Source organism: Psammomys obesus, unplaced genomic scaffold (assembly GCF_907164565.1).
Source record: "Psammomys obesus unplaced genomic scaffold, mPsaObe1.curated_primary_1811, whole genome shotgun sequence".
NCBI classification, from domain to species: Eukaryota; Metazoa; Chordata; class Mammalia; order Rodentia; family Muridae; genus Psammomys; species Psammomys obesus.
In genome coordinates this window covers 9,558,129-9,573,531 of record NW_026590663.1, presented here as the reverse complement: position 1 = coordinate 9,573,531, position 15,403 = coordinate 9,558,129, and the positions used below count along the sequence as shown (strand labels likewise).

Genomic DNA, 15,403 nt, shown 5'->3' with positions numbered 1-15,403 from the left:
CTGATGTGGGCCTCACATTTTGTTGTACTGTCCTTGCATTTCTTTCTAAACTAACTTGCTCTCTTCAAGGTTGACAAACACATTGAATTTATGTTTGGTTTCAGTGACCTAGGATGGTGTCTCATGCATTATCACATATTTTAAAATAAACTGAATCTGAGTGCCTACTATACAAAACACTGAGTGGCTGAAAATATGTATAAAAGTCACATTTCCCTTTTTAAGGCGCTGACTGTCTTAGAGGGAAACAAGACCAGTATGTAAGCAAAATACAAATAGAACTACAAGATACTTAACATGCACCAAAAGAATGCCTGGAGGCGTTGGCCGGAAAGCCAATCTGTTAGCATAAGGGAAGAAGAATCAGATGGAAAGTGTTTGAAGGTGGGGGTGGGAATGCGGGCAAGGTGCTTCCCGTGTGTACAGCACGCTTACTGTGTCGGGAGGTGGGCATCTTACTGTGTGAAGACGTTCTGGAAGAGGTGAAGAGATGCTGAACAGGTCAGTGGGAGGAAGAGTGATAGCTTAGACACGTGAAGGCTGGCCATACAGATTGTTCTTTTTAACGCGCATCTTTGTGCTTCACATTCTGTCTTTAGAACAGAGCTGCTCAGGGTTCTAGATTTGCTAATTCATCACAAATTCCCCATTACCTTCAGAATCCTGAAGGGAATCATTTCGTTCAACATGTGAAATTTCCATATTAAGGAAGTGTAACTTCCTTAAAGGTATCGTAAGATGGGTTGGTTTCCATTCTCCCTCTTCTTTTCACCTCCTTTCTCTTCTTCCTTTGTCCTGGTCTTTCTACATTGCTAGGATGAGTAGCTAGGACAAACATGGACGACCAGGCTGTGTACATCTTTCTATCCTGAATGCAGTTTTTATGTTTGTGCGATTCTTCCCCTCCATCCCAGGAAGCACACAAACAACACAAGACTAGCAATAGCTTCGCATTGACAGTAAATTTTATTTCAGTGTCACTATATGCTTAAAACTGCACAGACAAGTCTAGAGAAGCCAAACACGAGAAAAGACTAAAGAACCCGCTAGCCCACTTCCCCAGAGGTTTACCAGTCTTACCGAAGCTTTTAACTTTCAAGTCCCCTACCGGACTCAGAACAACCACCACTAACCTTCCAGTTTGGGAGCGCCACCTGCCATCCTACAAGACTCTCATTACACCCCACAGCCTTGACAAAACCACCTTCCCTCGCCTCACCAGCCTCTCCTTTCTCTGAATGACACGTTCACTCGGCTTGTATCTCATATTTCTCATTGTGTGTGTTAGGAAGTCTGGCAGGAACTGGAGAAACAGCTCAGCGATTAAGAGCAGTTGCTGCTCTTGCAGCACCTGAATTTTGTTCCCAGCTCTCATGTCAGGCGGCTTGCAACCACCGTTACCTCTAGTTCCAGGGGGATCTGACACCCCTGGCCTCTGCGGGCACCTGTATGCATACACACAAATCCCTCATACATAATTAAAGGTAGAATGAATCTTTTTTTTTTAAGTATAGCAGCTCCAACACACACACACACACACACACACACACACACACACACACACACACCACATACTTTTCCCAGCTTCTCAGGCCTTAGCTGTGGATAAGGATGGCTGTAAGCTGGAAGAAAAGGTAAACTGGAAGTTCCTCAGACTTTGTTGTACACATGTAGGTTGAATCTACATGGAATGTAGAATCCTGCCACTGTCAGCAGATTAGAATGTCACCATTAAATCACTCGGCTAATGATTTGACTTTACAGATGAAATTGAGACTTCCAGGAGATGAAGTTGTTGATCTATCAGCATGTATTTCTCTTTTTTTGTTTCAGATTTAATAATGATCCCTTCTTTCCTCATGGGCTAAATAAATTGGCTTTCTCACAGGGAGGGTCATCATGCTTTGAACAGCTCCCCGTCATGATATCATCCATTAACTTGTTTTTGTTTTCACGCAGGATCAAGATTGGATGCGGGCACATAGTTGTGCAAAGGAAAGAATATTTTGTTGATGTGAAGTCTCGCAGAACGCGAATCACTTATAGACATGGACTTTAGGCCTCAATGAATACTTGTTGCAAGTTGTTGGTCAAGTTCTCAGTGAATAGCGATGGGTCCAAAGAAATATGCCTTGTACGTAATCTTCTTTGCTCAATTAAGCTACAAACACCAATTTCCACTATTTTGTCCCTCGCAGCACTCTGGGTGTTATGAATCACAGAGCAGACCTTTATGAAATATGTTTCAGTTGACTGACTGCAGAAAAACAAAACAAAATAGAATTGGATCTGTATTTTGTGTAGCAACAAAAAGATTTTTGCCTTAAAGAAAGTGCCAGGCACCCAAGACTGGTACTGCTGAGGTGTGGAAGAGTTTCTTGTGTCATTGTTCAAGGCCTAAAACTGACTTTGGGGAAGAGTCTGAGATCCTGTGCTGTTTTGTAAACACCAAAACCCATTTTTTTTTTTTGAAAAGTGTCGCAATAAGAACGATGCAGCGGTATTGGTGTGTGCTCACAGTAAGAGAATCTGTCAAAAAGGCTTTGACATATGTAACAAAGTGAGCTTGTTTGAATGTATACAATAGGCCTGGGGATCCTTTAAAGCACTTTGGTCTGAGCTTGGAGGACTAGGGATTAGGTCAGGGGTAGAGGCCTTGTCTGGCAAGTGCGAGTGTCCAGGTTCAGGCACCAGTGTGGGAAAAGAGAACACAAGATACTTTATAATCACTGATTGCAACTTTCTTCCTCCTTTCCCTGAAGAGAAGGGGTACCTGGTGGAAGACAGAAGAGAACAATAGTTCGTTGAACTGTTCACCAGTGATGACTAATTTTACTTTCCCTAGTTCTAAGAAAAGAGACTTTTGGATATGGTTAGAAAATGATTTGACCATTGATCTAAGCAAAGCCAATAGGAATCAGAAATTACTTGTGAAATTCCCTAGGTATGTTTTTTTTCATGACTGACTAATTGGCCACCTCTGGCAAAGTCAGGGCCATTTCAATATGTGACTGTGGACATGCAGAAAGATGGGACTCTTGAACCAGTAATGCAAACAGATCTCTCACCCCTTTTCAGGTTTCAAGACATTAAGTTACCAAAGATTTCGAGAAATGTCACTATTAAATTTGATACAAAATTAGGTCCTGATGGCGAGGAGGTAAGAAAAACCAGTTGTATCTGTTCCTATGTCATCTTTTCTTGGGATTGCTTAAACTATCATACAAGTGAGTCTACAAATTCCTATGTAAAAGCAAAGAGGAGCAAACACTTATATACAGAGTAAGATTAATTTATTTCATTTAACAGAGAAGAGCCAGAGATGCTGAGGGGGCAAGAATGGCATCTCAGCACAAATCAGGGCACAAAACCCAAGACCAATGACTTCCCTCAGGAAGGAGGAAGTCCTAACCTACACAGCAACATTATTTTTTAATGTCATTTTTTCCCCCAAGACAGGATTTCTCTGTGTAGTCCTGGCTGTCCTAGAACTTACTTTGTAGGCCAGACTGGCCTCCAGCCCAGAGAGATCCTGCCTGCCTCTGCTTCCTGGGTGCTGAGATTAAAGGGGTACACCAGCCCTGCCCAGTTTATGCCACTTTTTAATTGATTTTTTAAAGTTAGCATACAAATGTTTCGTTTTAGTTGTTTTGTTTGTTTGTTGTTTTGTAGTTCTAGAGACTAAACCCAGGGCCTCATGCATACCAGTCAGTCACTGTCTCTGAGCTATCTCCAGACCCCTTGTCTTAGCTGGGTTTTATTGCTGCTATGAAACACCATGACCAAAAAGCAAGTTGAGGAGGAAAGGGTTTACTCAGCTTATACTTGAGATCACAGTTCATCATTGGAGGAATCAGGACAGAAACTCAAGCAGGGCTGGAACCCGGAGGCAGGATGCAATGAACTTGGAGGGGTGCTGCTTACTGGTTTGCTCAGCCTGCTTTCTTATAGAACCCAGGACCAGCAGCCAGGGATGGCTCCACTCAGCACTGATCACCAATTGAGAAAATGCCTAGAGCTGCATCTCATGGGGACATTTCCTCAGTGAGGCTCCTTCCCTGATGACTCTAGCGTGTGTCAAATTGACACAGAAAACCCACCAGTGCACCTCCGTTTTCACTTTTTAATACAGTCTCACCAAGTTGCCCAGTATAACCTTGAACTAAAGGTCCTTCTGCTTCTGCTTCTGCAGCCGAAACCACAAGCCCATCCCACTAAGTCTGGCACTGGATATGTCATGGGAATGTGACAGTATAGTTTATTACGATCTGTTCCCCTCCTGCCACTGTTTCTCCGTGTTCTCTATCTTGCTCTTGCTGACCAATTCCCTCTTTTGTGTTCATTTCGCCCACATTCGATTATCTTCTGTTCTGTTAGTTTTCACTGTCACTTGACACTGTCTAGAGTCCTCTGAGAAGGTAGTCTCAGTTGAGGAGTCACCCACATCCAGTTGGCCCGTGGGCATGTATGTAGGGTTAATGTTGATCGTTAATTGATACAGAAAGGCCTAGTCCATTGTAGGCAGCACCATTCCCCGAGAAAGAAGTCTGGGCTAGAAAGCCCAACAGTTCCCTCATGGCTTCCTGCTGCAGGTTCCTGCCCCGCCTCCCTCAGTGATGGCCTGTGACCTGGAAGTATAAGCCAAACAAATCTTTCCCTTCCCTAAGTTGCTTATGATCAGTGTGTTTTTATCACCGCAACAGAAAGGAAACTAGAGCATCCACCATCTTGAGCTCTCTTTCTCCCTTTGATGGTTTCTTTTCTACTTTAATCCCCAACACACACACACACACACACACACACACACACACTCACACACATATGCACACCCTTAAATCTAGTTTCTGTATATAAAAGAAAACGAGTGCATTTATCTTTCTGAGAATGGCTTGTTTTACTTAACATAATGGGCCCATCCAGTTTTCTGAAATTGCCATAATTTGATTGTTCTTTAAAGCTAAATAAAATCCACTGTGTATATGAACCGCAATATGTTTACCCATTCATCTGTTGGACATCCTGGCTGGTTTCTGCCCCAGTGTGATTGTGAATGGTCCAGCACTGATATGCACTGATTTCAGAGAGGTGCAGCCATGGCAGCCCTAATTTCACTTCTGTTGAGAAACTTTCCCACGGACTTCCATGGCGGCTGCCTTAGTCCACACGCCCACCAGCACTGCAAAAGGGCCTCAAAGCCGCTGCTCACAGCAAAACTCCGCTGGCGACGTCGGCCGGTTGCTTCCCAATTTTGCTTCCCAAGATTATCTTATTCAAGTGAATGTTTGAAGCCAACTTTTATTTCACAGCAACAATGTAAGTCAACATAACAAAATGAGAAACATATTCCAATGTTTGGGTTTAGTCAGCTGCTGGAGGCAAATTTGTAACAAAGATGCAATTCCTCAGAAAAGCCCAGAAGTTACAATGTTTTCCTTAGAGACATCCCCAAAAGTTAATTTTTTAAAACTTTAAGGAAAAAAAAAAGCCTTCAAACCTTTCCCCCAAACAGTTTTTTTAAGTTTCTATTATATATGTGTGTTTCATACAATATACTTTCTTGTGAATCAGGTTTTTTCATAACCTTCATTTTGAACAAATAGAAATTACATTTTCAAGATTAAAAACAAAATGATTAGCTCTTTGGATTTGTGGAATATTTCTTCTCACCCTTCCTAACAGAAGTGGCTAAGCCACTTCTCTCCATCTAACCCAAAAGCCACAACCCTTAGCATTTTTCTCCTGAAGTATAGTGCATTCTTCCCTCCTGTGGTTCTACCCCATTCTTCCTGTCTCCTTCCTCTCCATCTGCTTCTGGCTTTACTCACTCTCCAGGGCATGCCTCCTTTCCCAGAACCCTACCTTACTATGCCACTCTTTGGAGGCATGGTATCTTCAGAACTGATGATTCAAACTCGGGATTATACTCGTCTCCCTTTATTCTGCTTTCTGAGTATGCTGAGAATGTAATTCATCGTCTCTGTTCTTGCGTTCATCTTTAGAGAGCCTAAGCACACAGGGAAGAGCTCTTTCTTACAGACCAAGTAGCAGCACTGCCCCCAATACAATGGTGTTAACTACTAGACACAGGGACACCAAAATTTAACTTTTTCAGCATCTTTAGACAAATTTTATTTTGCAGAGATATTTAGAAATGCAAAATGTTCTCTCTTCTCTCTTGTTCTGTGACTGCCAGTTCCCAGCTCAGTTAGCAGACATCCCTAGAATCCACCTTTCTCAGGTTGTTGCTCTTTCGTTTGCCTTTCTCCTTAAAGGTTAGTCTCGATGTTGCTATCACCTGATCTTACTCCTGTAAAGGGAAAAGGAGGAGGAAGGGTAATTTCATCTGTCTACTGCCCTTCTGCTTCATGTGGCATTGTGTGTGTATGTGTGTGTGTGTGTGTGTGTGTGTGTATGCGTATGTGTGTGTGCATGTGTGTGTGTGTTAGTGTGTCTATGTGTATGTGAGTGTGTGTGTATGTGAGTGTGTGTGCGTGTGAGTGTGTATGTGAGTGTGTATGTGTGTGTTAGTGTGTATATGTGTGTGTGAGTATGTGCGTGCGTGCGTGTGTGTGTGTGTGTGTGTGTGTGTGTGTGTGCGTATGGGTGTCTATGGGGGTTGAGGGCACATGTTCACGCGTATATGGAGACAAGGAGTCATCCTCAGGTTTTGTTCCTTGGGAATTATACGGCTTGTCTTTTCAGAGTCTCTCACTGGTGTCTGGCTTCACTGACTAGAGTGAGCTGACTAGCTGAGGAGCACCAGGGCTCGCTCTACCTGTATTTGCTCCCAGACTGGGAATATAATCATGTTCCATGATGAATGGCTTTTATGAGGTTTCTGTGGATCTCTTGCTCCACGGCAAGCACTTTTTCTGGACTGAGCTAGCTTCCTCGCCCTCTTACATGGAACTCCTAAGGCAGGACCACATTACTGCCTTCTACAATTCTCTTCCTATTTCAGAATGCTGCTCTCCTGCCTGTAGGCCTTGTTCCAGAAACCCCAGGATACAAGACAGGCAGAATAGGTCGTCCTCACTTAGTGCCCAGAAAAGACCCTTCTTGTAAGAGGAGATGAGGCTATATGTTTAGTAGGTGTGGGTAGTAGCTCAGTGATACAGCACGAAGGACCTGAGGTCAGTCCTCAGGCCAGGCTTGGGAATGTGGCTCAGCTGGTAGATTGCTTGCCTGACATGTACAGAGCCCTAGGCTAAATCCCCAGTATTGGATAAACCAGGCATTATGGCACATGCTGGAATCCTAGTTAGAGATCAGAGGTTAGCTTGGATTACATGAGATCCAGTTAAATTTTTTCTTTCAAATGGCAGTGTGGGCCCATAACTCTAGTAATTTGAAGGGAAGGCGCAGAAGCAGGGGGTTCCCTGGGTCAGTAAACTCTGGGTTCAGGGAGAGACACTGTCTCAAGAAATAAGGTAAAGAGAAAGGCATCTACTGTTGGCTTCTGTGTGACACACACACACACACACACACACACACACACACACACACACAGAGATAGACAGACACAGAGACTGAGTAGGACCACTAAATCTGTTTCTTTTCTTCAGATATATGATACAACTGGGCCATCAAAATTTGTCCTAAAGAACCTCAAGTACTACTCAGTCCATCCAAATATGGTAGGTGGAAAGCACCCCCCAAAGACCTTGACAGGTAAACCTCAGCAATGGGTCCAGAGCCCCAACCACAGAACAGCCCAGTTTCCCGGATGGGGAACGGAACAGCTTTGGGGATGCAAAGCTGGGATCTGGTTGTACAGTAGGAGAGGCCTGAGACCCATTTCATTTTATTCTTCAGCAAGAGACATAATCAGGGAAAATATATGTACCCGTGCTGCTTCCCTCCCCCGCCCTCCAGTCTTCCTGTTCAGAGAGAATCAAGCTCCGAGGTGACCCATCCCTTCCCCACCCACACCTGCAATGACTCACTGTGCTTCGTGACTGTCTTTCCCGTTTCACCCACTCTAGAGCTTGTTGGTAATGCCTGTGCCTGCAGAGAGAGTTGGTGGAAACAAGAGAAAAGCTGAGCTTCACTGTGGGCCTGGGGTTTCCCTTCTGCCTCAGGCTGAGCCCTGTGCAACTGTTGTCTGTGCGACTAGGCTGGATGCTAGCTCTCTCCTGCTCTCCTCCCCTCCCCTCCCCTCTCCTCTCCTCCCCTCCCCTCCCTTTCTTCCCCTCCTCTCCCCTCCCTTCCCCTCTTCTCTGGTCTGCTCCTTTCCTCTCCTCTCCTCCCCTCCCCTCTCCTCTCCTCTCCTGTTCTCTCTTCCCCTCCCTTCCTCTCTCCTCCCTGTCTTCTTTTCTCCTCTTCTCCTGTTTTACTTCCTTTTCTTTTCTTCTTTTCCTTCCTTCCTTCCTTTGGAAATACTTTAAGTATCTTGGTCTGTTTCCATGGAAACTCCCCAGCTGAATTCCCCAGGCCCCTCGTTTATTTGCAGCTTAAGGGAAGGCCATGACAGAGAGCTTCCAAACGTTTCAAATGGACAAATTCCACGGCAGGTTTGTTCAGGCCCTGCTCAGCCTCTCAGCCTACCCTGTAGAGGGAAAAGAAATTAGGCCAACTGTTTCCTTAGTCTTCCTTTGACTTAATCTCTTTGTCTGGAAATGTTTCTCTCTACTCAGGCCAAATACTATGAGCCTTTGAAGCCCAGTAAACTGCAGAGATCCCTGGCTCAAAGGAATGAAATCAACAGCTTCATGGTACAAGTGACAGAATATGACCAAAATCTGACCTTACTGCTCATGACCAACAACCCACCTCCCTGCTCCATCAGCCAGCAGGAAAAGGATGGGGCTCCGAAATACTTTCCCCCGGAGTTTCAGTTCAAGGTAACGGCACCCAAGAAAGTCCCCTGGCAGCCTTTGTATGGACAGAGGGAGGAGGGCTCAGAGCAAGCACAGAGAGATGGGAACCAGGACACCACCACCTCCTCCTCGGGCCCAGCTACATGCGCCACGAAGCCAGAATGCTGTGGCTGGAAGTCAGCATGGGCTACATAGCAAGACTCTGCTGTCTCAAAATACTATTACTAATTGCTGAACAGCTCTAGTAAGCTAAAAACTAGAACAAGACTCTAAAGACACTTTATAGATCATAGGACAAATTCTATCTTGAGAAATCTTGGAATCTAATAAATCAAAAAGAATATACATTAAAATAATTCTACTGTACCAGAATATGTGAATAAGACAAGTATTGAAAATATAGAAATTACATAGATTAGAGAAGACTCTCACTGTTGGGGAGAAAGGAATAATCACAGAGGAGACTCACTGCAGAAGAATAAGAGAATGTTCCAATCTGAGGGAGGTGGGAAGGCCTGGAGACCTAAGAAGCCAGGAGCTTCTATGGAGATGTAAAAGAGAAAGCCACAGGAGGTAAAAGGAGGTAATCAAATTTGTGTTTCAGAAAGAGCATTTGCAGATTGAAGGAAGGTACATGAGTTGTAGAACAGACAAAAGATTAGCTACAATGTTACTTTAATAGTCGAGATGAGCAATGCTGAAAATTTATGCTAAATTCAAAACAGCAGAGGAAGTGAAGAAAATTGATTTAAGAGATATTTGAAAGTCAGGAGCTGGGAAAGATATTGACAGCCTGGAGAGTAGACCCAATCTAACAGGAAGAAATGAAGTAAGTGAAAGTACAGTCAAAAGAATCTAAGAGATTGGAGTCTGGGAATGGAATAGACCAAAGACCTTAAACATGGCCTTAAACATGGCCTAAAGACATGGTCACAAACTGTGACTTGGGAGTTAGGACTTTTTAGGCCTTTCCACCAGCCCCTGCGAGAATGCCTGGGAAACTTTGTTTTGTAAACTGTGACCCCATCTCTACTCCTAGTACAGACCAGGAACGGATATCAGATCCAGTGAAGTAAAATTCCTAGGCTGGCAACTGACACCTCTGTAAACCCAGACAAACAAAACCAAACTGACCAGCCTACCAACCACCAAATCGCTGAGGAAATCACGGATTTTTACTTCTAAGCTCCTGAATTAGAATATGAAAAGATTAAGGAAATGGGAATGAAAATTGAAAGGCGACACAGAGTGACGCCATGCAAGAGTTAAGCCAGGGGGAAGAAGGGTGGTGCAAGGCCGGATATGCAGTTGGTTGAAGTCACCGGGAGGGGGGAAGGGGGGACGCGGGGGGGGGGGGGGAAGAGACTCATTTAACCAAGTGTTATGGTCAAGACAAGATGGTCACTCTTCACTAGTGCCACTTCGGATTCCAAATAATTTTCCGTTCCTGCTTATCTTACTTGCTTGTAAATCTTAACAAAAAAGAGAAGAAAAGGAAAAAAAGGGCTTTATTTTTGTGAGGAGAGGGAGTGGCATGTGGAGGTAAGAGGACAGGCTGCCAGGGTCGGGTCGGTTCTCTCCTGCCACCGTTTAGGGCATGGGGATTGGGCTGAAATCGTCGAGCTTTGGCAGTAGCCTTCACCACCGAGCATCCATCCCGTGTTTTCCGTGTTTTATTTGTTTTGTTCTGAGGTCCAGTTCTGCTAAGGTTTTCTGCGGTTTTTAATGCAAGGGTCATTAGCTGTATCTTAGTTTTTTTTTTTTTTTTTTTGGTTGTGCTGTTTCATTAAGTCACCTATTAAATAAATTGCACAAAGTCCAGTGTCTTCAGACTAGAACAACTTAAAGGAGTTCAGAATAAATAATTGAGCGGCGACACCAGGCATTTTAAAAATATTTTGAAATTATGAAGGTAAATGCTCAATATGTCAATCAATAGCATGGCCATTGGTTAAGCAAACATGTCTGCTGTGTGCAGACGGACCCTCTGCAGGCTAAGAGACGAAAGGTATATTGGTGACTGAAGTCTTCGGTAATTATTTTGCTGTCTATGCAGAGCACAGGCAAGGAAGCAACCACAGCATGAGGTGACAGGTACTGGGAAAAATCAGGAAAAAGAATGGAATGAGAGAGCTTTTCGATCGTATGCTTCTGGGAGGTTCTCAGCAGAGCTTATGCCTAGTCGATAGATATTTTAAAGAGTCCAGGGGCGGTATCATGCTCCCAGCACACTGGTCTCACGTAACCTCACATTAGGAAAATAGCATTCATAACTTTCTCTAGTGAGATAAACTGGGAGAACTGAAACAACCCAAACTGAGTCAGGTGACAAACAGTTCAAAATACTGACTTATCTTGGGAGAAATAGAACCTTCAAAGGAACATGGTGGATTTCTTAAAAAAAATTTGAGCCTGCTTTGCAAGAGGCACTGGGTTCATTCTGCTTGAACTGTTTTGGAAAAAAACTACAAGAAGATGAACACTTGGTTGATTAAAAATGAAGCTTGCTGTTAGCAGCAGTGTCGTGACTAGTGTGTGTTACAAGCAGAGCAGACATGAGTGCATTAGAAAGTGTGGAAGTCAAAAGACAAGCTTGGGGAGTTAGTTCCTAACAAGCTTGGGGTTAGGGTTTTGTAAAGAGAAGCTTGGGGACAAGCTTCTGGGGTTGGAACTCAGGTTTCCAGGCCTCTACAGCAAGTGCTTTTACCTGCTGCTCTTGCTCACCAGCCTCTCATGTTAGTTTTGCTTTGTTTTTAGGGTTAGGGCAACTGGGTCACCTGAAGGGAAATGAGTGGAATGTGAGTGACAGACGGACAGTCTGACTGGATGACTTTTAAGAGTCTGAATGCTTTTGATTATGTAACCTTTAGTAATGGCAAAGTTATTACCTCATAGACCTTTCATTCTACGGCTTTTCCACAGCAGAAAAAAAGAATGTAGTAGATAAGGCAGCTATCTCCAAGGAAGGAAGGTAATGTTCCACGGGTCTGTTTCCCAATTTACTCCTCAATATTTGGTCTCCCGAGCAATTCAGCGATTGTCTGCTGGAAGTGTGCTACAGCAGGGACACAGACAGGCACGTCTGCATCTTTACCCAGTGTCAGAATTCACTGACTAACAATAAACTCACAAGTGGCTTTGCTTTTCTTGCTTGGCTGCAATTTGCCAAGCAGCCCTGATTTCCCTTGATAGCTGGCTGCTGGTAAACACAGATCGTTTTATTATAATCTTAACTACTAATAAAAACTCTCCATTTTGTACACATTGCATGTCACAAAGTGAATGAATCTGTCTATCCATCTGTCCATCCATCTCCACACATGAAGGCCTCAGAAGGGCTAGAGAAGGGTTATAGGGGCTACAGATTTAAGAACATTAAGGAGCTCTCGCTGGAGGCAGAGGCAGAGAGCCAGATTCAGAAGTGCACCACACAGGTTGTTAGGTACATCAACAGTCTGGAGGAAGACCCAGTTGGAAAGCTGCTGGAGCACAGAGCTGGCAGCAGCACTGCAAGGTCCAGCTGGGCTGTGGAAACATGGAGATGAGGTGCGGCATAGGGTCTGGATGGGTGGATGGGCGGATAGGCAGAAAATCAAGTAAGCCTTGCCAAGTGCTGGAGACAAGGCTGAGCTGAAGTCACAGGGGCCATTGAGAGTTTTCAGCCTGTCAGTCCCGTGACACACACACTGGTCATGTGACCAGCCGTGGGCTTGCCGCATCACAATGGTAGGCATCTCCCTCTTCATGCCGTTCAGGAGAGAGTGTTGCACCCTTCACTGGCTTGGTGTGTCCACGAAGGTCTCTGGGTTTCCTGATACAGTCTTACCTTTCAGTTTGAGTTGTAAGTCATTTGTCAGTCTGCCTCAGGGTTGGTGCTGAGCGGAAGATGGTTTCTATCTGCGATACAAAATAAGTCTCCTGCTCTGCATTTGTACTCAAAACGGAGCCAAATGCTCTTTGTTGGGTGGCATCACCCAAGGGAAGGCCCAGCTACGAAGTCACTGTTTCACATGTTGTGGAGTAACTAAGAGCAGGGTGCAGCCCAACTCCATAAACCCTAACCCCACACCCAGAGGAACTTCCTCAGACATTCATTTTCAGGGACCATATCTAAGGAGTTCAGCCAGTTACTCAGGAAACTGATCAAGGTTTGGGAAAGTTATCGGAGGACAAAATGGGTATTTTCTCTCTCCTCTCATTGTGGTTTCTGAGTTCCTACTTTCCCTCTGGGTGTTAGCATTTACCATTCCATTGTGATTTAGTCTAGGAACTCAGTTCCATTTTTAAACTTCTAGGGACTCAACTTCCTTCCTTTTTTATTCTTTTTCTCCTCAGGAAAGACTTCGCAAACCCACCAAGAACTTCTGCTTTTCCACGGTGCCTCAGAAAACCATGTTAAGACCAGAGCTGAAACCAGTCTTCCCTATGAAAGGCACAGGTGGTCCTACATCCAAAAAACAGCAATGGTTTAGGTGAAGTGCTAGCCCTCACTGTGCCTGTTTTTATACTATCTTTCCCTTGTGCATATTGCTATATAACTTAGCAAGCAGAAATGGAAGCCCAGGGAGATTTAGGATAAGGTCCACTGGAAGAGGATGGGATGGAGAAGCTTCCCATGTAGTTTTGGTTGTAAAGAAGTTGTCAGAACACATAACATTCCTCATGTTCCAGGACATAAGTGTTGTCTTCAGCAACAGGGCCTTACCATCAGCAGGTAGTGGAGACACAGCAGGTCCAAGTCCCATATGACCTCCCAGAGACTGTGGCAGCTTCTACAAGATCTGCCCAGGTCAGATAGAAGGTCCCAGCACTGACAGGGACGCTGGGTTCTCAACCAAGAAACTATTTGCAATTGATACATGCTGATAGCAGCTGGCAACGAGAAAATTGGTTTTCTCCAGTGGAGTCTCACCAGGTATATTAACCACATTTCAGACTGGGCTGTGTGCCCGGGAGCAGTTGGCCAATACAACAAAACAAACTCAGTGACATTTTGGGGGACTTTTAATTTAATTTTTTTGCTTTTTTTTTTTTTTTTTTTTTTTGTCTTTTGCTTCTTTGTTTTGATTCTCTCTCTGCTTTTGTTTGTTTGTTTGTTTGGTTTTGGTTTTTGAGATAGGGTTTCTCTGTGTAGCTCTGGCTATTCTGGAATTTGCTCTGTAGACCAGGCTGGCCTCAAACTCACAGAGATCTGCCTCCTGAGTGCCTACCCTGATTTTCTTTTTTTGTGGATTGATTTTTTTTTTTTTTTTGAGAAAGGGCCAGAGAGAAAGAGAAGAGAAAGTTGGATGAGTAGACTTGGGGAAGGGAAAATCATTACTGATAGCATCACTTATACGCTAATAGAAGAAACAGCAATGCAAAACTAAAGTTTTCCACCGACAATAATTTCAATAACAAAGGAAGATGTATTCGAAGGTCTGTGTTTTGAGGACACAGAAAAATAAGTTAAGAACTAGAGAGACATGCTGTGAGGATACAAAGAAGAGGTGTTTGGAGGCTGCACATACTTGAGGACCTATGTTTGATCTCTGGCATCCGTGTTAAAAAGCCAAGGTGTATGGTGCCAGCCTGTTGTGCCAGCACTGGGAGGTGGAGACAGGTGGAGCTTCCTGGCCAGATAGTCTAGCAAACTCCAGATTCAGCGTGAGGTCCTGCCTCAAAAACCAAGACGGAGAATGACTGAGAAGACGCCCAGCGTGTGTTTCTGGCCTCCACACTTGCATGCACACACGGCACCTGCATGAGGAAATACATACCACATGTGAGCAGTTTACAAACATAAAAAGGTTTTATTTGTAACTATTCGTAGGTGGAGGTTTTCTCTAATACTGAGAAGACAGGAGACCCTGGAACTGGCAGCCAGGTTTGTCCTGTGTTAAGCTTTCAAAGCCCTCCCCTCCATTTTTTTTTTTTAAACCAGCAACACGAACTTTCTGTCATTGGTCGTTCTTCTTCATTGGGATCTCTGAGAATGTAGCTGACTTTAGTGACTAGTGTCATTAACCCACAGCTCTAGACCAACCAAGCATACTTTTCTTGGTTAAGGTTTTCCACCGACAAAGACTTCAAGACTGAAGGGAAGTATTCTGAAATCCAGGCTTTGAGGAGACAGAAAAAGCTGTATCCTAAGCTCATCTTTGCTCCAACCTGCCAGAGAGAGGCAAGGAAAAGTGGTAAGGTCCCCTCTTCCTGAAGTGCAGTTTTCTGGACTGTGAAGTGGGCTGGCGGGAAATATATACTGGGCTTAGAGAGTTGTCTGAGCTGGCATCTTTTGTGATGGCTCTAAACACTACTTTTCCTAGTACTAGCAAAGTTAAGATGCTGCTAGGCTATTTCAATACTCAAATTGTAAGAAGGTTCAAGAAGCTATAGGATTTCTTGTGTTATACCCAGTTCGCGAGCCCCCAAAAGATCTACAGGAATAACTCCATTGCAAAACACACGAGGGTCTTTTTATTGTAAATTACAAGCTGAAGCTCGGGCCTACACAGCCCCACCGCTTTGGTGATAGATTCTGGTCCCTCCCAGCATGCCCAAGGCAGGGGCAATTCCTGCCTGGCAAGCATCTATTGGTCAAAATG

At 44.3% G+C, this 15,403-nt stretch overlaps 1 protein-coding gene across 1 annotated transcript in view; it reads left to right on the top strand.

Moving 5' to 3' along the window:
- The first annotated feature begins 2,111 nt into the window (after positions 1-2,111).
- The window catches only part of Tsga13 (testis specific 13), a 16,119-nt gene continuing 2,827 nt past the window's right edge, over positions 2,112-15,403 (top strand). The window contains exons 1-6 of the mRNA XM_055608149.1: positions 2,112-2,134; positions 3,079-3,160; positions 7,566-7,637; positions 8,637-8,843; positions 13,155-13,291; positions 14,868-14,995. Coding sequence (XP_055464124.1) covers positions 2,112-2,134; positions 3,079-3,160; positions 7,566-7,637; positions 8,637-8,843; positions 13,155-13,291; positions 14,868-14,995 — 649 coding nt within the window. The remainder of the gene's footprint in view (positions 2,135-3,078; positions 3,161-7,565; positions 7,638-8,636; positions 8,844-13,154; positions 13,292-14,867; positions 14,996-15,403) is intronic.